This window comes from Phocoena sinus, chromosome 4 (assembly GCF_008692025.1).
Source record: "Phocoena sinus isolate mPhoSin1 chromosome 4, mPhoSin1.pri, whole genome shotgun sequence".
NCBI lineage: Eukaryota > Metazoa > Chordata > Mammalia > Artiodactyla > Phocoenidae > Phocoena > Phocoena sinus.
Window position 1 is genome coordinate 61939347 of NC_045766.1, and position 21528 is coordinate 61960874.

General features: G+C 39.6%; 1 protein-coding gene across 1 annotated transcript in view; it reads left to right on the forward strand.

The window, feature by feature from the left end:
- The first annotated feature begins 1606 nt into the window (after nt 1-1606).
- Nucleotides 1607-21528, forward strand: part of VPS8 (VPS8 subunit of CORVET complex) — a 308471-nt gene continuing 288549 nt past the window's right edge. The window contains 4 exon segments of the mRNA XM_032630703.1: nt 1607-1695; nt 8707-8957; nt 9752-9820; nt 15727-15857. Of these exon segments, the coding sequence (XP_032486594.1) occupies nt 8805-8957; nt 9752-9820; nt 15727-15857 (353 nt within the window). The 5' untranslated portion in view covers nt 1607-1695; nt 8707-8804.

The following is a 21528-nucleotide window of genomic DNA, read 5'->3' on the forward strand; positions in this document are numbered from 1 at the left end:
TGTCAATTTCCTGTCTGCCTAACACTTTCAGCTGTTGTCTGTCAGGGTCTCCGATTTCACCAGCCTGCTTACCTTGCTCCAGACAGGCTCCTGTTTAATAAGTTTCCTCTAAAAATGTGATATTCAGAACTAAAGACAGGTCTCCAGAGTTCTAAAGTACAGCTACAGTTATGCCACTCCTCTGCTTAAGAACTTCCAAAGGCTCTTACCAGAAGATCAGACCCACCAGCTTGGCATTAATGCTCCCCTGGATCTGGTTCGAGCCTTTTGTACCTCTAACACACTCTACACCAGTGCTTTCAAGCTATGGGTTGCTATGTATTAGTGTCATGAAATCAATTTTTTAACCAGCATCAAAAAAAAAAAATAGAAAATACCAAGTTGCATTGCACATACTAAAGACAATGTCACAGGGTGTACACACATGCACGCACACACACACACACACACACACACACACACACACACGCTAGGTTACTAGGTCATAGCTGAAATGTATTTCTTACTGTGAGTGATGATCAAAAAATTTGAAAGCCACTGCCCATGTCAGAGCCACATCAGGCCAGCAGCTTGTCTCCAATCTTGCTTTGTACTGCCTTTAATCCCACTGTTCCCTCAGCTAGGAATTCTCCCTGCTCTCTGCCTACTGAAATCCTTCAGCGTCCTAATAAGACAGCACATCCTCCCTGAAGTGTTCCCCATTTTCCCTCATGTGTGATCCTGAAATGATGATCTCATACCTTTCTTATGGCACTCAAAACAGCCTGCCTTGCACTGTAGCTTTGTCTGTACACTGAGCTCTTAGAGTACCTGGAGGGCAGGGCTGTGTCTTACCCACCTTTGGGTCCTTCAAAGACCCAGAAGTATAGTGAACCGGATTGATGCTCAACAAATGTCTCCCCAACTGAATATTTTCTCTATCTCCTTCCAGGAACATTTTCTGGTGTGCTTCCTCCTTCTATTTCCTTGACCATAGGCCCCAGTAGGCATAAGATCTGTGTCCTGGGGCCCACGTTATCTACAGTGGTGCCTCTAAAAACCAGTCTGTCCTGAAAGTGTTCATCTTTCTTGAGGAGGAATACGAGAAATAAACATATTTCTATCCATTTTAAAGATCTCTCCTTTATTTGAGAGCGTATCTCTCCTATACTTTTGCTGTTAAGATGTATTTTTATGGAGCAATGTTGACGGTAAATTAGAAAATAATAGTTGATTTCTAGTGTGTGTGTGCTAATTGTCTTTATTTGGCAAAATAAAAAGCTGGTAATTCTATATTCGTATTTAAAAAGATTAAAATTAAAAATTACTGGTTGGGAATCAACTACCCTTTCTGGGCTGGCTGAAGATAGGTTCACTTTCTTAAATGCTAGATAAATTCACTGACATAGGGCTGGAGGAGGGTTTCTCTTCTCATCTAACGGACTACTATTTATTGGTCTACTCTCCTCCTCTGACGTTTCCACTCTCCGGAAGTCCAGAGACTAATCACGCCAGAAGTCCCTGGGGTGAGACAGTGTATCTCTGGCCCTTTAAATGGGGGCGTGGTGTAGAGGGACGGACCGCCCAGGAGAGACCCGGGTGAGAAGAGGAAAGCGGAAGCATGGCCACCGGGTAGATACTGCGCGTGCGTGGGGCTAGAGCAGGGGGCGGGTCGCGCGGGCTCGGGGTGCTGGACTGGACAGGCTGAGAGCTCAGGTAACGAATCTCCGGAGAGCGGGCCAACGGGGTGGGGGCAGCGGTGGGGGGCTGTACCCGGGGCGGCAGGAGAACGCGTGCCGGGTCCTTGAGCCTCGGCCCTTTCCCCCGCGCGACAGCGGGGCGGCCTTGGAGTGGCTGACCGAGCGGCCCCTGATGGGCTAACAGGACCAGGGCCCACCGTCCGGGCGGGGTTGACTCTGGGGCGGAGGAGAGTGTCCTGTGTTTGGCCTGGAACTTGGGTTAGGCAGTTTCCACTTGTTGGTTCCAAAGAATGTGAAGCTGAGGTGCAGGTGCACCCGCTTCTCCAGATTGTGAGCCTTGGAGGCCGGTAATCACTTCCCTCCCGCAGCGGAACAGGTGTGTAGCCCGCCTTTGGGGTCTGGGGCGCAGGTGTAGGCTCCTCCATCCCTCGAGGCCTGGGATAAGTGTGCTTCCCGAGTGTGAGGCAGAAGCTTAGATGGGATGTCCATCTAAGGATTGGTGCGCACCCTGTGAGGCTCGGTCCAGTTTCTCTCTGCTTGCAACGTGTGCCCCAGAGTGAGGGCAGCAGGGGACACGTGGGTCTCTGATGTTCGAGGCCATTCCTGTGTCCTGGTTAGTTCTCCAAGTGTGGTACTTGGGGAAGGAGTGGTGGGGCAGATGGAAACAGAGCTGCCTAAAATGTTTGGGTGTGTTTCAAAGGAGGAAAGGTGGGATGAAGTAGTATCAGTGAGAAAGGTTTCATGGCTACGGGTGGTCAGGAACTGCTGGGGAGCCTTCTCCAAACAGGCATGCCTCCTTCATACCCTGCTAATGTTAGATTGATACTGGAATGGTCAGGAAGGCTGTGTCCTCTACCATACTCCCCGACCCACAGCAAACAAGCCAAACGTGGTCGGTAACTTGTGGTGCCAACTTTACTCCAGATGTCTGCGATTAGGAGATAAATTAAGTATCAGGTGTGTGTTTCAAGTATCTCTAATATAAATGGGGATGGAGGCTCTACATATGTTTGTGTAAGATATGGGTTTGCTCATGGTTAAATTTAAGAAGAGTAGCTATTGAAATCTCTGTCAATAGCTGGTGTGTTCCATAGAATGCAGAATAACGATAAATGGGAGAAAAAATTCTGGTTGAACTATTGGCTTTGTATGTCAAAGAGACATATGTGAGGAAATTTTTTCCAGAGGTCAAGGGAATAGTATGTTGATTATCCTCTATACATTTCCTTTGTACCTGGACCAGTATCAGCAGATGGATGATTTCTGTCTTCCAGAATATTGGGACCTCTTGGTGATTTTTCAACTCTTTCCCACCCTTTCATAGACATATCAACCATTGTGACACCAAATGTCAGTTATGTATGTGAATGAAAAGTAAGGCCTTTTGAACTTAAGTATGTTTAACTTTTGTTTATAGTTTTCACAGAGTTTAGATAACATCTTCTCTTAACCTACAGCTTCGGGCGTCATCTGTATATATTTGTAAGAACAAACTGTTCTATTCTTAAGTGAATTTTGAATTAATGTGTGAATTATCTTCATTCTGTATAACAGCCTTTGTGTTATGTCATCCAAGCTTAAGCACCCTAGAGAGAAATCTCCTACCTCCAATATTTATAAGTTTCAGGGAAGGACACTGGTTGGCCAGATTGGATACAAGAATGTCATGTGCTTATTCTTCTGGCCAAGCACAGAGGGTATTTGATTGGCAGCACCACCAAAATTACATGGTTGAAGTGGAGGAGGAGTGGTCTTCCAAAGGAAAGATGGGTCTGTTTCTGAAGTTGATGAGTAAGGGTGAAACTTGAGCACCCTCAAAAAGTATCTTGAAGATTGAGTACCTGGGGAAGGAGTCATGTTGGAGACTGATCTCCCAGGAAGTCCAGCACGGCCAGTTTTTGCTCGATGTTGGAACAGGTGAAATGGATTGCCGTGTATGAGGCACGCGAGAAGTGAGACTGACCAAAAAGCCAGTGGATACCCACCCCCTCCCCCCATGCATACTCTGAAGCTTGTAGTTATTGAGTGGAGCGGTATGCAGAGTCCCTGGCTCTGTGTGAATCATTTCTTTTCTTCTCTTTCCATTTGCTGTAGATAATGGTTGAATTCCTATAAATTGAATGAACATATGATACATTTTCACTGTTTTCATCTTGGCCTATAGGCTGAATTAATGTAAAAAAACACAAAATATTTGAAATTCTGGAGTTTGTGTCATGTCATACGTGAGCGAAATGATCATTTAAAAAAATCAATGTTAGGGATTAAAAAAAAACTCACTTAGATGCAAAGAGGGGAACTTGCAAGGTGGGAGGCTTTTGTGGGCAGAATGACTAACCATATCTTATTTTGAATGACCAGAACTGCTGTTTAAGGCTCTGGAAGCCAGTGATGCAGTGTTGCTTGGCTGCTTACCTAGGGAGGGAGGGTTGGGGGGAGGTGGTTAGGTGGATGGATTGGTGGGGTGAATAGTTACTATGTAATTAGGCACTGGGAATACAGTGATGAAAAAAGGGAGATATGGTCTTCATTTTCCTGGAAACTACATTCCAGTTGAGGGAAGGGAATGGAAAAATGATTGCAATGTGGTAAGTGTGATAAAAGGAGAACAATGTTATAGGTGCTTATTAACCAGGAACTTAGTTTAGTTGAGCAGGACAAAAAGAAGCTTTTTTGAGGAAGCAGAGTTTTAGCTGCTATCTGAAGGATGAAGATGATCACCTGTAGTTGACAGGCCTCATTACATAAAGGTAGAACTCAATTATAACTTGGTTTATTATGGCATAGATTCCTGCATGCTATAAGTCAAATAATATCATCTGAAGCTTAACAATTACAGGTAATAAAACTGGTATATTTAGGGCTTCCCTGGTGGCACAGTGGTTGAGAGTCCGCCTGCTGATGCAGGGGACACGGGTTCGTGCCTCAGTCTGGGAAGATCCCACATGCCGCGGAGCGGCTGGACCCGTGAGCCATGGCCGCTGAGCCTGCGCGTCTGGAGCCTGTGCTCCGCAACGGGAGAGGCTACAACAGTGAGAGGTCCACGTACCGCAAAAACAAAACTCCCCAAAAAACAGGTATATTTAATTTGCAACACAGGTGTTATTCTTATATTCCAATTCTTGTGTTGATCAGCAGATATTTATTGAATGTCTGCCTAGCTATGCAAGTCAGTGAGCCCAGTGATGTGGAGTATACAAAAACACCTGGCCCCATTTCTGTTGTGCAGCTGGGGAGAAAAGAAGTAGTCACATGGTAAGTTAACTAATGAATCAATATAAGGAAAGCGCCAAGCTGCTGTTCTAAAGAAGACATGCATTCTGGATTCAGAGGATGTTTAGGGAAGGAAGGTTCCCAGAAGGAAGGATGGAAAGAAGGAATTTAGATAAATGGAAGGAAAAGGAAAGGGAAGGTGAATTAGTGTGAGCAGACATGGAGGGAAAGTGGTAGCTATTCTTTTTTTTGGGCTGTGCTATGTCCTCGTTGCTGTGTGCGGGCTTTCTCTAGTTGCCGCGAGTGGGGGCTGCTCTTGGTTGCAGTGCGTGGGCTTCTCATCACGGTGGCTTCTCTTGCGGAGCACGGGCTCTAGGTGCAGAGGCTTCAGTAGTTGTGGCACGTGGGTTCTAGAGCACAGGCTCAGTAGTTGTGTGTGTCCCTTGCATTGGCAGGTGGATTCTCAACCACTGAGCCACCAGGGAAGTCCTCGAAGTTATTCTTGAAGGACTCTGAATACAAATAATAAGTTTAGTCATAAAGGAGCTGTTATTCTGCCTGGAATGGCTTAGAATTTGGAATTTTATCCTGTAGGCATTGGGGAGCTGTTAAAAAAGAGTCCATTTACCAGAGAAAGATAATAGAAAACAAATAGAAGTTAATTCTGTATTACATTTTTCTTCACAAAACAAACCACAAGAAGATGAAACAAAGAAATGGAAGAAGAGAAATACTTGGATTGGGATGACCAGAAACAAAGTTGATGTGTAAAATTGCTTTCATATCATGATTTTGTGATATCTTTTGGGGGATATAGTATATTTAAAAAAAAACAAACTTGATTTGATTTCAGTGTAATTTGAAAACTGTCTCATATAACACTTTTGGGAGGAAGAGAATGTCAGTGAATAAGTAGGATCCTGGAACTTGAGAACAGCTGGGAATGTCTGCCAAGGTTAAAAAAACTGGTGGAAGAGTTCCTCATTTACCTGGCCCAATATAGGTCACATTCTAACACATTCTTGTTTCAGGGTCTTTAACTTTAGAAGAATTTGGAAATCTTGAGGAAATTTTAAATTTCTTGAAAACCTAAACTGTGTCCAGGCATTATTCTAAGTGCTTTACAGTCATTATATCATTTATTCTTCACAGTAACTGCAAAATAGGTAGTTGCATTCCTAAGAATCAGGACTCTCAATTGTAAGTGACCCCTACCTCCCCCCACCTCCACCCGAAAAAAAGAAAAATTGGGAGAGTGTGTTGGCTTATGTAGCCAAAATGCCAGAAAGCTGTGGCCGGAGCTAACATCATAAAAGACTGGAACCTGGAGTCTGAATGATATCAGGACACTCGTTCCTCCTCGTCTCTGCTTCTGTTTATAGATTGCTTTCATTCTTGCTAGAGAATTTGTACCTAGAGTATAAATTGTGTTGATAGAGACAGATCTCCAGTGACAGATGCATAGTAGATGTTTAGTTGATACGTGTTGAATAAATGACCTCCTTTTCTGCAGAACAGGATGGGGTGGAGGGTGGGGAATATTGCTCAGCCTTATTCATTGTTTAAAGAACAGTGGAAATGGCTCTTCCTTACCAGTTCCATTTTAGTGAATCCTGGTGAAGGACCCTGGCTATATTGTGCAATCTCTGTTACCAGGGGCTTTTTGATTGGCAGCCTCTACAAGAACCACATGGTTTGAAGGAGGCTTTCCCAAAACAAGAGGTGATGCTCTGGGCAAACAGCACAATTGGCCACAATATTTCATCTTACAGATGTAGAAATAGAGGGGCTCAGAAAGGGTAGACAAATTGACCAAGGTCATAGATAGGAATTGGTAAACCCCGATTCAAATATGGTTTTAATGGACTCTTTGGTTTATGGTCTTTCCAGTTTGCCGCCACATCACACTAACAGGAGCTCAGTGAAATGAAGGTTGGAAATGAAGTAGGGTAGCATGGCAGGATGATGTTATTTTTTTCAGAGAATGCTTGATTTCTTGAAACTTCTTCAGTGCGGTATTGGTGTTCACAGATGCTGAGCTGTTCTGAGAACCTTTCATTAACTCCAGATAGAAGATTTAAAAAGAACCAGGAAAAAATTGTTTTCCTTTCTGAGTTATTTTGGGGACACAAATGTGAAGAATGAAACATTTTAGGTTATTGAATCATTTAAAGTTTTTGTTCTTATTATGTGGTCTTTTCCACTATTTAAAAAAATGTGTAAGAATAAAACTTAACTGTACTCAGGAAACACTGAATGTGAATTTGTGCATGCTTGCAAACATTCCTTGACTAATTGAAATCATTTTTGCTAAGTGGTACAAACAAGAGTGAACTTTATTAAGAAGGAATTTGTCATGAGCCAATTCAGTCTTCTTTGAAGAAGGGCTTGTAAACGCTAATATCGCTTCTGCCTTTGGCTCATTGTAGAAGGAGAAGTACATTCAGTACCCGAGATTGGAAAGATGCTTTCAAATGTTGCCAGTTACAGAGTGCCCTCAGTTATGTCTTCTAGGAATGTAGTTGATAGCATGTGTTTGTAGGACAGAGCGTTAGAGTCTATCTTCTGCAACATGTGAAAGGAATTAGTCTGTTTGGTAATGTACCAAATGTACTAGCTAGAAAAGTTGGTTTCAGCTCTTGAAAAATCAGTCTTCATGAGTCTGTGTGTCTTTCTTATGCAAAGTAGATATTCATTTTTAAAAATATGATAAAAAGAAATATTGAAGGAAGTGAAATTCATTTTAAGTGTACTAAAAAAATGACCATAACCAGATAAAATTGTTAGTGAGTTTTGGGCATGTTATTTTATTTTTTAACTTATTATTATTTTTAAATGTTCCTTAAACTCACCAGCATACAAATGTGAGCAGGCACTCTTCCCACACTCAGATTGTATCATGAGTGCATGTTTTTTTTTTAAAATAAATTTATTTATTTTAGGCTGTGTTGGGCCTTCGTTGCACGTGGGCTTTCTCTAGTTGTGGCGAGCAGGAGCTACTCTTCATTGCGGTGCACGTGCTTCTCATTGTGGTGGCTTCTCTTGTTGTGAAGCACAGGCCCTAGAGCTCATGGGCTTCAGCAGTTGTGGCGCGTGGGCTCTAGAGCACAGGCTCAGTAGTTGTGGCGCACGGGCTTAGTTGCTCTGCGGCATGTGGGATCTTCCTGGACCAGGGCTCGAACCTGTGTCCCCTGCATCGGCAGGCGGACTCTCAACCACTGCTCCACCAGGGAAGCCCTGTGGAATTATTTTATCCTGGCATCATTGTTGTCTCCTCTAATAGATCTGAACCTTTAGATTTGCTAGTGTCCTGTTAAGTGACTAGCTGTCCATTCTGCGCCCTCTGTGTCTGCACTAAGTTCCCTTAGAGGTCTCTGGCCCTGTATGGATGACAGTGACAAAACTGGACTATATGCTTATCTTCAAGGAGAACTGGAGATATGCTCAGGTTTGGGAGTGTGAAGAAGGGGTTAATTGCAGCTTTTGGCACCAGTTACCCTCTTATTCTTAGGTACATAAATCTAGTTGGTACCAGGTCTAGTGGCTGAGCTTGCCCCAAGTCTGTCACTATCACCAGACTTAGGATTTCGGGTGGTGGACCACTTCCTAGACTCCTGAGTCAGATGTTCCTCCTTTGTGCTGCCATAGAAACCCTCCCTGCATATCATAACCCATACCCTAGGATTGATTTCTGTTTGCCTGTAGTCAGATGATTGAGTGAAGAATCAGTTTCCACAGAAGTCTGACCCAGTAAGTCTTTGGAATGTCCAGTTGAGGAAATCTAAATGCTAAATATTTTTTCTTTTTTGAAAAGAGATCATCATTCAGTTCATCATGATCTAAGCCCAAAAAACAGAACAAAACAAACAAAAACTTGCTTGGATTGACCGAATACAGTTATTAAAAGTAAACATGGACAATGAACCAGACCATGAAAATGTGGAACAGAGCCTCTGTGCCAAGACTACTGATGAAGAACTGAATAAGTCTCTCAATCTGGAAGCTTCACTTTCAAAATTCTCCTACATAGATCTGGACAAGGAACTGGAGTTCAAAAATGATCTGGTAAAAATTCAGCTTTTGTCAGGTTTGAGGTTTAACCAAAATGTTGGTTAGAGTGTACTTTATGATCCAAAGACTCTAAATATATCATTTTTTGCATAGATTAATAGGCATCTGTATACAGTTTTATGCAATAATATTACTCTTCATTTGTATAGCTCATTACAGTTTATGAAACACTTTAATACATCTTCTCATTTGAGCTTCACAACACTGATACTCCGTTTTGTGGGGGAAGAAACTGAAGTGCAGCTATGTTGAATGATGTCTCAATATCATAGAGCTAGTGGTAGGTTTAGAATTCTTGTGCAGTGATTTTTTTCCTCATTGGTTTGATATTAATAGGTTTTTGTGGCCATGAGACTATTTAATGACAAGTTGTTTGACCTAATCATCCACCACCATAATTTATGAAATACTAAGAAATGCAGTGTCAGTCCTTTGTGTATTGCTTATGGCTTATGTCTAAACTTAGAAAATTAGGGCTTGTCGTAAGAAATGCTGTTTTGTTTAAGGAAGCAGATGCCAAAGCCCTTCAACAGAAGCTTTCTGGAAAGGGCTGTCAGGATGGTGGCATCAGTGCATATTTGTCCTTGATAATCACTGAATATGCGGATAGTCTGTAGTCTTTTGACCTGACCCTTTCTATGATAGATTATTGAGTTGGCTGTCTGTGTGAAGAGTTTGGTGGTATGTTTGTCTCTTAATTGATAATGGTTCTAATCAGTTAAAACGCCCTCACAATTATAAGAGGGAAAGCATTATTATGTGAGCATTAATTTCTTTTCTCTATTTAGATTGATGATAAGGAGTTTGATATTCCTCAAGTTGATACTCCTCCAACACTGGAAAGCATACTAAATGAAGTAAGTATATACTAATGATCGCTATCATTTTATGACATTGATTTGAATACTTCTGGGTTATAGTGTATGTCTCTAGACCTGCATTGTCGAATATGGGAGCCAATAGTCACATGTGACAATTTAAATTTAAATTGATTACAGTTAAATAAAAATTAAAACTTCATTTACTCAGTTATACAGGGCACACTTCAAGTGCTCAGTTGTCACATGTGGCTAGTGGCTACTGTAGTGAACAGCATAGATACAGAATATTTCCATTATTGCAAAAAGTTCTGTTGGACGTGCTGATCTAGGTTGTGAGCTTCTCAAGGGCAGAAGCTATGTCTTGTTCATCTCTGTGCCCAGTACAATGCCTCATACTTGGTAGATTAAAGAAATGTTTTAGTAAGTGAGTTGAAATACTAAATTCATGACACTTTTAAATTTGTGTTATGTTTTGATAATGTTATCTCTACCAGTGATATTCAAATAGCTCGTCCTCTGATACAAAAGAGCATCTGCAGCCTTGTAATGTACTTCATCACTGTTCTGTATAAAGAAAACGAAGCCTCCATAGTTTATCTTGTGAATACCATCTCTATTAAAAAGGTTTTTAGAGTTATGAAATGATGTTCCTTTCTGAATTAGCAGATCATAAAGGCTTTATAAAGGAACTCTGTGGAAGTACATGTTGGTGAAGTGTGCCAGTTTTTTTGTACCCTGCATCTGCTGACAATTCTTCAGCTCAGTCTTCTTGATCTTTAAAAACTTGCTTAAGACTCCCATTGGAGGCTTTAGCTTCTAATTTGAGAAAGATTTTTTTTTTTTTTTTTTTTGCAGTACGTGGGCCTCTCACTGGGCCTCTCACTGTTGTGGCCTCTCTCGTTGCGGAGCACAGGCTCCGGACGTGCAGGCTCAGCAGCCATGGCTCACAGGCCTAGCCGCTCTGCGGCATGTGGGATCTTCCCAGACCATGGCACGAACCCGTGTCCCCTGCATCGGCAGGCGGACTCTTAACCTCGAGGGAAGCCCTCAGAAAGATTTTTAAAAATCTATTTCAGATACATAGTTGTGTTTTCTAAAAGATAATGGTGCAAAGCTTCCTCAATAGAAATGCCCGCTGACCCCATATGTCTGAGTGGGTTGGGCCCTGGTCTTTATAACTTCTTTATCTATACTTGCAAACTACCTTCTCAGTGAATTGTATCTTTTATTTTTCTTTTATCTCTTTTTTAAAAAATATCAGCTTGATGTCGCTGTTTCTTTGAATACATTCTTTGAATGTATTTTAACTTCAGAAATGTTATGTATGATCTGTGTTAATAAGACTTAAGCGTTTTTAATTTTGACAAAGAAGTCTTTGGTCAATGAAAGAATATCCTGTTACAGTGATGGTTATTTATTGCTTCCTAATATAGAGGAAATCTTTCATTTAGCAATGAAGAGATTAATTTTAGTCAGTTTTGATAACATGGTCTTAATCACATATTATTTCAGTTACTAAGTGAAGAATAAAAATAATCTTAGAGGACTGCGTACAAAGCCCTATTTGTACATCTTTATATAATAATGGCAAAGAAAATAATGCTCATGAATGAGACTGTAGTTCATAATGAAGGAAAACTGTCTTTGCAATATTTACTTATCTACTGGTAACGGCAAGTATAGTCATTAGTGGTTTACTGAGAGGATGATACTGTTATCATCTTCAATAGTAATTTGGGTGCCTTGTGTATTTGGGTCATAGTGTTAGATGCTGGGATTATAAAGTGCTGCATGACAGTCTCTGACTTTGAGAGAGAAATAGGACTGGAAATTGGCCAGCTTTCATACCACCAGGGAGCGAGGCAAGGGAATAAGTGAAAGTAAAAATAATTTAAGTTGTAGAATGTTATGAAGAGAAAAAGGGGGAAGAAGTATGAAAGAAAATGATTTTAAGAAAGAAAAAAAAGACAAGTAGAAAGTGTAAATAAATAAGCACTTACTTCAGGATACGTGGGTGCGTATATTCTATGAAGTTCATTAATATCAACCTGACGAGGTGCTAGGAAGAAGTGTACATCCAAGATATTTTACAGAAAGAGATGACTGAGACATCCTAAATCTCAGAATTTAGGGCATGAAATAATGTTACTAGGCCTTGTCATCCTTTGAAACCATGCTACTTCTGAGGTTTTTAATTTTGAAATTTTGTTCTCTAATCCTAACAATCCTCCCCCTACCCCCACGTTCTCTTACTTCCATTAAACATGCTCTTTGACCTCTTCAGGACCAAGTCTCTTGATCCTTCTTAGTCTCCCAGTGTCTGAGAGTAGCCCTGGCTTCACTTCAGTTCTACTGTTGGATTGTGCAGCCAGAAATTTCTTTTGAACTTTTAATTGAGGTACAACATACATATAGAAAAAGTGCACAGGTCGTAAGTGTACTGCTTGGTGAATTTTCACAAAGAGAATGCTCTGTGTAACCAGAGTCCAGATGAAGAAATGAAACATTACTAGCATCCCAGAAGCTCCTCTTGTGCTCCTTCAGTACCCAACCAGGATAATCACTATCCTGACTTCTACCGGCATTGACTGCCTTGGCTGCTTTGAACTTCATATAAATGGAATTATACAGTTTGTGCTTTTGTGCATCTGACTTACTTCCCTCGATATTGTGTTTTTAGATTTATTCATATTTTTGCTGCATGCAATTGTTCATCCATTCCCATTGTTGTATAAAATTCTTTGTTATATACCATTATTTATTCATTCAACTGTTTATGGGCAGTTTTATAATATCTGGTTTCTGGCTGCTATGAAGAGTGCTGCTGTGAATATTCTTATTCATATCTTTAGATACATACACACATGTGTACACATACATACACACGCACTCACACACATTTCTGCTGGGTATGTACCTAAGAGTAGAATTGCTAGGTCACCAGGTATGGGCATGTTCAGCTTTGGTTGATACTGCCACAGGTTCCTCAAAGTGGTTGTGATAATATATACTTCCTACAGCAATATATGGAAGTTCTGGTTACCATATCCTCATCAACTTCTGAATTTTTCTCTCTTTTTCACTTTAGCCATCCATAGTTGTAGGTGTGTAGTGATATCACATCATAGTTTTAATCTGAATTTCCCTGAAGACTGATGAAATTGGGGTACCTTTGTATGTTCTGGCCATTTGGATATCTCTTTTGTGAATTGCTTTTTCATGTCTTTCGCCCACTTTTCTATTCAATTGATTTTTTAAAAACTTATTTATAAGAGTTCTTTATATTTGATGGATATAAGTTTTTATTAGATATATGTATTGCAAATATCTTCTTCCATTCTGTGGGTTACTTTTTCACTCTCAATGGTTTCTTTTGATGAGCAGAAGTTCTTAGTAGTAGTTCAGCTTATTAAATTTTTCCATTATGATTAGTTTTTTGGTGCGTCCAGTTGAAGAAAATTTTGCAGATTCCAAAGTCATGATGATGCTATCTTATTTTGTTTTAAAATCTTCATTGTTCTGCCTTTCACATTAGATCTGCAATTAATCTGAAATTTTTGTGTGTGATGGTGTGCGGTATGAGGCAGCAGCACTTACTGAGCACCATTCTTTTCTGCGGTGTCACTTCTGTTTTAAATCAGGTGATCATATATGTGTTGGTGTGATTTCATGGGTCTTTCTATACTTGCCCCAATAGCACACTCTGATGTCTGAACCTTTATAATAGGTCTTGATATCTAGCAGTTTCAAATCTTCCAGCTTTGTTGTTGTTCTTCAAGATTGCCTTGCTTATTCTTGGTCTTTTTCATTTCCACGTAAGTTTGAGAATCACTTTACTAGTTCACACACACACACACACACACACACACACACACACACATACACCCCAGCTGAAGTTTGATAGGCTTATGTAGATTTTACACATCAATTTGTGAGAATTGATAGCTCTGCTGTGTAGCTAGTAATTTTAAATTCAGCCTTATTGATACCCTCAATTCTCTTCCTCATTTTTTTCCCCCCACTTATCCTGTAAGCCTCAACCCTGGCTTAATTTAGCTAATCTGTTTTCTTTAATTATGTCTCTGGCTGCTTAAGAAAATCAGATAAGATCCTGATTGATTCTCTTGCTTAAGACCTTGGTGCTGCAGTTCTTATTTATGAATTGTTTCTGTTACCTTTCCTTATGGCAGTCCTTCCATTCTTGTACAGCTCTCAAGTAACACAGTAGCTCCTTGCTAACCCTCATCCTGTTCTTAGCAATCTTGTGTGTGGAGATATCTGAAAAACAGTCAGAAACATGGCCTAAACTGCAAGAGAAATGTTGGTACTAAAGATACATTAGCATGACATTAGCATGGAGTCATTAGCATGACATCATACTTGAAACTATAAGTATGGATTAGCTTGTTCATGTAGGAAGTGTGTGAAGTAGGAAGAGACAAGAATATAATCCTGGGGAACAACATCACTTAAAGGTTGGGCTGAGGACAAGTAGAGAACATGACTGATAGAAGAGGCCACATAAGTTGGAGGAGTAGCAAAGAGATGTATTGGAAACAAAGGGAAGAGAAAGTTTCAAGAAGTGGGGCATGGCCAGTAGTGTTAAGTGATGCGTACAGGACAAGAGCATGCTAACGGAAAACAGGCTGGTGGATTTGACTAGTAACTTCAGCAAGAGTAGTAGTCAGTAGCTGGTAATGGGTGGAGAAAGTGGAGTTAATGAGTATGGACTGCTCTGCTCTCTTAAGAATATGAATGGAAATGATAAGGCAGAAGGTAGTCCAGCTGAAAGAGGAGGTAAGATCAGAACTTTTTTCTTTAATGTCTGTTGCCCAGAATCAGCTTGTTCAAAGCTAAACTCATTCTGCTTTATCTGCTATTCTTTTTGCTTTCTTATCTCAGTTAGTAGTATCACCTTTTGCTAGTTGCTCAAGCTGGAAACCTTGGAATCTTCTTTGACTTCTTTCTTAACCCCCCCAACCCCTCAAAACACACTGTTTAAATGGTAACCAGGAATTTTGGATTTTACCTCAGTAACGTCTCTTTCCTTATTCCTTCTCTTGACCCCTTCTGCTGCATTCCTAGACTGAACTCTCCTGTCTTTCCTTGACATTGCAATAGCCATCTTGCTGGTTCTTATTAGTCTCCCTGCCTGTCTCCTCCTCTACTCTCATCCATCTTCACACTGCCCCATTTATCTTTCTAAAGCATGGTTCCCATCATGTGTACATTTTTTAAAGATCTCAGTTGCCTTCCCACTGCCTACTATATATAGTACATTAATTTATTAAGTAAATGAGTACTGATTATGTGTCAGGCATTGTACTAGGCACTAGGGTTACAGTGGTGGACAAATAGGGCCCTCCTATCACCTAGCTTAATGGAATATAAGACTTTTACAATTTGGATCCCAGCTTATCTTTCTAGGATCACCTCCAACTCCTACTCAAATACTCCATTCATTTTAGACTACTTCCTTTTTCATGGGCAAAATTCATATTGTGAAATCACTGTGTTTGCACATGCTGTTTCCAACCCAGAATGCCTTTCTTCTGTCTGCTTGTCATATTTCTTAAGGTAAACTATCTATAGTCAGGTGGTATTTATTTTCTTCAATTAGCCATTGGCTGTTAGTTAACTAGTAAAGCATCTATACACGTTTGAATTTTAAGAAATATTTGGCAACTAACAATAATCTGCATTACTGCTCCTACTTCTTCCAGCTACAAGAAAGAAATTTTTGGAGTGAACTCTTTGTAGGGAGAGATAACTAGAGTTGAAATTTAATTCTGTACTATGCCTCTCTGGTCAACAACAATGCGTGAAAAATGGGTGAAAAACAGAATAAGCATATGAGTGTTTTGGAGAAACCCATTAACGCCTATTTGACTTATAGAGTATTTGGAATTTTGAATTTATTTATCCATGTTCTTCTAATTTAGACTGATGACGAAGATGATTCTTTTGTTCTTGAAGATCCTACATTGTTAAATATTGATACTATTGATTCTCACTCCTATGATACTTCGTCTGTGGCAAGCTCAGATAGTGGCGACAGGACCAACTTAAAAAGGTAAATATCCTTTTATTTTTTTCTTCTTTTTTTAAATTGAAATATAGTTGATATACAATGTTGTGTTAATTTCTGGTGTACAGCAAAGTGACTCAGTTATACATATATAGACATTCTTTTTCATATTCTTTTCCATTATGGTTTATCCCAGGATATTGAATATAGTTCCCTGTGCTCTACAGTAGGACCTGTTTATCCATTCTATATGTAATAGTTTCCATCTACTAACCCCAAACTCCCAGTTCATTCCCCGCCCCTGCTGAGCAACCACAGGTCTGTTCTCTATGTCTGCGTCTCTTTCTGTTTCATAGATAGGTTCATTTGTGCCATATTTTAGATTCCACATAAAGGTGATATCATATGGTATTTGTCTTTCTCTTTCTGACTTACTTAGTATTGATAATCTCTGGTTACACCCATGTTGCTGCAAATGGCATTATTCATTCTTTTTTATGGTTGAGTAGTATTCCATTGTATATATGTACCACATCTTCTTTATCCATTCATCTGTCGATGGACATTTAGGTTGTTTCCATGTCTTGGCTATTGTGAATAGTGCTGCTATGAACATAGGGGTGCATATATCTTTTTGAATTATACTTTTGTTCAGATATATGCCCAGGAGTGGGATTGCCAGATCATATGGTAATTCTGTTTTTAGTTTCCTGAGGAACCTCCATGCTGTTTTCCATAGTGGCTGCACCAGCTTACATTCCCACTAACAGTGTAGGAGGGTTCCCTTTTCTCCATACCCTCTCCAGTATTTGTTATTTGTAGACTTTTTAATGATGGCCATTCTGACCAGTGTGGGTTGGTATCTCATTGTGGTTTTGACTTGCATTTCTCTAATAATTAGCAATGTTGAGCATCATTTCATGTGCCTACTGGCCATCTTTAAGTCTTCTTTGGAGAAATGTCTATTTAGGTCTTCTGCCCGTTTTTCAATTGGGTTGTTTGTTTTTTTGTTGTTGTGTTGTATGAGCTGTTTGTATATTTTGGAAATTAAGCCCTTGTTGGGTGCATCATTTGCAAATATTTTCTCCCATTCTTTTCGTTTTGTTTATGGTTTCCTTTGCTGTGCAAAAGCTTGCAAGTTTGATTAGGTCCCATTTGTTTACTTTTGTTTTTATTTCTGTTACCTTGGGAGACTGACCTAAGAAAACACTGGTATGATTTATGTCAGAGAATGTTTTGCCTATATTCTCTTCTAGGAGTTTTATGGTGTCATGTCTTATGTTTAAGTCTTTAAGCCATTTTGAGTTTATTTTTGTGCATGATGAGAGGGTGTGTTCTAACTTCGTTGATTTACATGCACCTGTCCAACTTTGTCAGTACCAATAGCTGAAGAGACTGTCTTTTTCCTGTTTTATATTCTTGCCTCCTTTGTCAAAGATTAATTGACTGTAGGTGGGTGGGTTTATTTCTGGGCTCTCTGGTTAAGCATTCATTTAAATCACACTTGCATACAGTATGGCCTGCTGAAGCTCTGCATAGGAAGTAGAAGGCCCACTCAGGTGGAAATAAAATGCTTGCTAGATCCTGAATATTTAGGCACTGTTGAGGGGAGAGGATAAAAAGGTGGATGACATGACGACTGTCTTCTGTACACCCAGTAGGGAGCTATAATAATAGCCAGGGACACCCAGAAGCAGGAGAGCCCTTAGAGGGTGCACACGTCACACCTGGTACAGTGTCTGTGGTGGAAATGTGAGGCTTGGTTTACCTCACCACCTTTCTGTTCCCTCACTCCTCCCTCCACCACCTTCCTCCTGCTCTCTAAGGACAGCTCCAGTGTTTCTGCATTCCCTTGAAATGGTTTCAGAGGAGAGTCACAAAGATGATTAAAGATTTGGGAAAAGGACTTCTAACCCTATATAACTTCATTTTGGCTGCTTTTCACCTTCCAAATTCTTGGAGAGCACATGAAAAGGAAAGAGAAGTGGAGGAAGCATAATGTAAATACTTTATTGAATTCATGTGTAACTTTAATGTGGCTAAGTTGTTGGTGTATTTTTCCTCGACTTCTTAAATTGTGCCTGTGTCAGTGCTGTCTTCTTTAGGTTGTCAACTCTTGTGGGATAGGGGCCATGACTGGATATATTAACCTGTTCATCACTTTCTTCTACAAATAAATAACTTAAATGTTTTCAGCTTTATTGAGATATAATTGACATGCAGTACTGTGTAGATTTAAGGTATACAATGTGATTCTTTTTTTTTAATTTTATTTTATTTATCTTTTTATACAGCAGGTTCTTATTAGTCAGCAATTTTATGCACATAAGTGTATACGTATCAATCTCAATTGCCGAATTCATCACACCACCACCCCCACCCACCGTGGCTTTCCCCACTTGGTGTCCATACGTTTGTTCTCTACATCTGTGTCTCAATTTCTGCCCTGCAAACCGGTTCATCTGTACCATATTTCTAGGCTCCACATACATGCGTTAATATGCGATATTTGTTTTTCTCTTTCTGACTTACTTCACTCTGTATGACAGTCTCTAGATCCATCCACGTCTCAACAAATGACCCAATTTCGTTCCTTTTTATGGCTGAGTAATACTCCATTGTATATATGCACCACATCTTCTTTATCCATTTGTCTGTCGATGGGCATTTAGGTTGCTTCCATGACCTGGCTATTGTAAATGATGCTGCAGTGAACACTGGGGTGCATGTGTCTTTTTGAATTATGTTTTTTTCTGGGTATATGCCCAGTAATGGGATTGCTGGATCATATGTTAGTTCTATTTTTGGTTTTCTAAGGAACCTCCATACTGGCTGTATCAATTTACATTCCCACCAACAGTGCAAGAGGGTTCCCTTTTCTCCACACCCATCTGTTGTTTGTAGATTTTCTGATGATGCCCATTCTAACTGGTGTGAGGTGATACCTCATTGTAGTTTTGATTTGCATTTCTCTAATAATTAGTGATGTTGAGCAGCTCTTCATGTGCTTCTTGGCCATCTGTAGGTCTTCTTTGGAGAAATGTCTATTTAGGTCTTCTGCCCATTTTTGGATTGGGTTGTTCATTTTTTTAATATTGAACTGCATGAGCTATTTATATATTTTGGAGGTTAATCCTTTGTCAGTTGCTTCATTTGCAAATATTTTCTCCCATTCTGAGGGTTGTCTTTTCGTCTTGTTTATGGTTTCCTTTGCCGTGCAAAAGCTTTGAAGTTCCGTTAGGTCCCATTTGTTTATTTTTGTTTTTATTTCCATTACTCTAGGAGGTGGATCAAAAAAGATCTTGCTGTGATTTATGTCAAAGAGTGTTCTTCCTATGTTTTCCTCTAAGAGTTTGATAGTGTCCGGTCTTACATTTAGGTCTCTATTCCATTTTGAGTTTATTTTTGTGTATGGTGTTAGGGAGTGTTCTAATTTCATTCTTTTACATGTAGCTGTCCAGTTTTCCCAGCACCACTTATTGAAGAGACTGTCTTTTCTCGATTGTATATCCTTGCCTCCTTTGTCATAGATTAGTTGACTGTAGGTGTGTGGGTTTATCTCTGGGCCTTCTATCTTGTTCCATGGATCTATGTTTCTGTTTTTGTGCCAGTACCATATTGTCTTGATTACTGTAGCTTTGTAGTATAGTCTGAAGTCAGGGAGTCTGATTCCTTCAGCTCCGTTTTTTTCCCTCAAGACTGCTTTGTCTATTCGGGGACTTTTGTGTCTCCATACAAATTTTAAGATTTTTTGTTCTAGTTCTGTAAAATATGGCATTGGTAATTTGATAGGGATTGCATTGAATCTGTAGATTGCTTTGGGTAGTATAGTCATTTTCACAATGTTGATTCTTCCAATCCAAGAACATGGTATATCTCTCCATCTGTTGGTATCATCTTTAATTTCTTTCATCACTGTCTTATAGTTTTCTGCATACAGCTCTTTTGTCTCCCTAGGTGGGTTTATTCCTAGGTGTTTTATTCTTTTTGTTGTAATGGTATATGGGAGTGTTTCCTTAATTTCTCTTTCAGATTTTTCATCATTAGTGTATAGGAATGCAAGAGATTTCTGTGCATCAATTTTGTATCCTGCTACTTTACCAACTTCATTGATTAGCTCCAGTAGTTTTCTGGTGGCATCTTTAGGATTCTCTATGTATAGTATCATATCATCTGCAAACAGTGACAGTTTAACGTCTTCTTTTCCAATTTGTATTCCTTTTATTTCTTTTTCTTCTCTGATTGTGGTGGCTAGGACTTCCAAAACTATGTTGAATAATAGTGGCGAGAGTGGACATCCTTGTCTTGTTCCTGACCTTAGAGGAAATGCTTTCAGTTTTTCACCATTGAGAATGATGTTTGCTGTGGGTTTGTCATATATGGCCTTTATTATGTTGAGGTAGGTTTCCCCCTATGCCCACTTTCTGGAGAGTTTTTGTCATAAATGGGTGTTGAATTTTGTCAAAAGCTTTTTCTGCATCTATTGAGATTATCATATGGTTTTTATTCTTCAATTTGTTAATATGGTGTATCACATCGATTGATTTGCGTATATTGAAGAATCCTTGCATCCCTGGGATAAATCCCACTTGAACATGGTGTATGATCCTTTTAATGTGTTGTTGGATTCTCTTTGCTAGTATTTTGTTGAGGATTTTTGCATCTATATTCATCAGTGATATTGGTCTGTAATTTTCTTTTTTTGTAGTATCTTTGTCTGGTTTTGGTATCAGGGTGATGGTGGCCTCATGGAATGAGTTTGGGAGTGTTCCTTCCTCTGCAGTTCTTTGGAAGAGTTTGAGAAGGATGGGTGTTAGCGCTTACCTAAATGTTTGATAGAATTCACCTGTGAAACCATCTGGTCCTGGACTTTTGTTTGTTGGAAGATTTAAAATCACAGTTTCAATTTCATTACTTGTGATTGGTCTGTTCATATTTTCTATTTTTTCCTGGTTCAGTCCTGGAGCATTATACCTTTCTAAGGATGTGTCCATTTCTTCCAGATTGTCCATTTTATTGGCCTAGAGTTGCTTGTAGTAGTCTCTTAGGATGCTTTGTATTTCTGCGGTATCTGTAACTTCTCCTTTTTCATTTCTAATTTTATTGATTTGAGTACTCACCCTCTTTTTCTTGATGAGTCTGGCTAATGGTTTATCAATTTTGTTTATCTTCTCAAAGAACCAGCTTTTAGGGTTATTGATGTTTGCTATTGTTTTCTTTGTTTCTATTTCATTTACTTCTCCTCTGATCTGTATGATTTCTTTCCTTCTGCTAACTTTGGGTTTTGTTTGTTTTTCTTTCTCTAGTTCCTTTAGGTGTAAGGTTAGATTGTTTATTTCAGATTTTTCTTGAGGTAGACTTGTATAGCTATACACTTCCCTCTTAGAACTGCTTTCGCTGCATCCCGTAGGTTTTGGATCATCATGTTTTCATTGTCATTTGTCTCTAGGTGTTTTTTGATTTCCTCTTTGATTTCTTCAGTGATCTCTTGGTTATTTAGTAATGTGTTGTTTAGCCTCCATGTGTTTGTGTTTTTTACGTTTTTTCCCTGTAATTCATTTCTAATCTCATAACGTTGTGGTCAGAAAAGATGCTTGATATGATTTCAATTTTATTAAATTTACTGAGGCTTGATTTGTGACCCAAGATGTGATCTATCCCGTAGAATGTTCTGTGTGCACTTGAGAAGAAAGTGTAATCTGCTGTTTTTAGATGG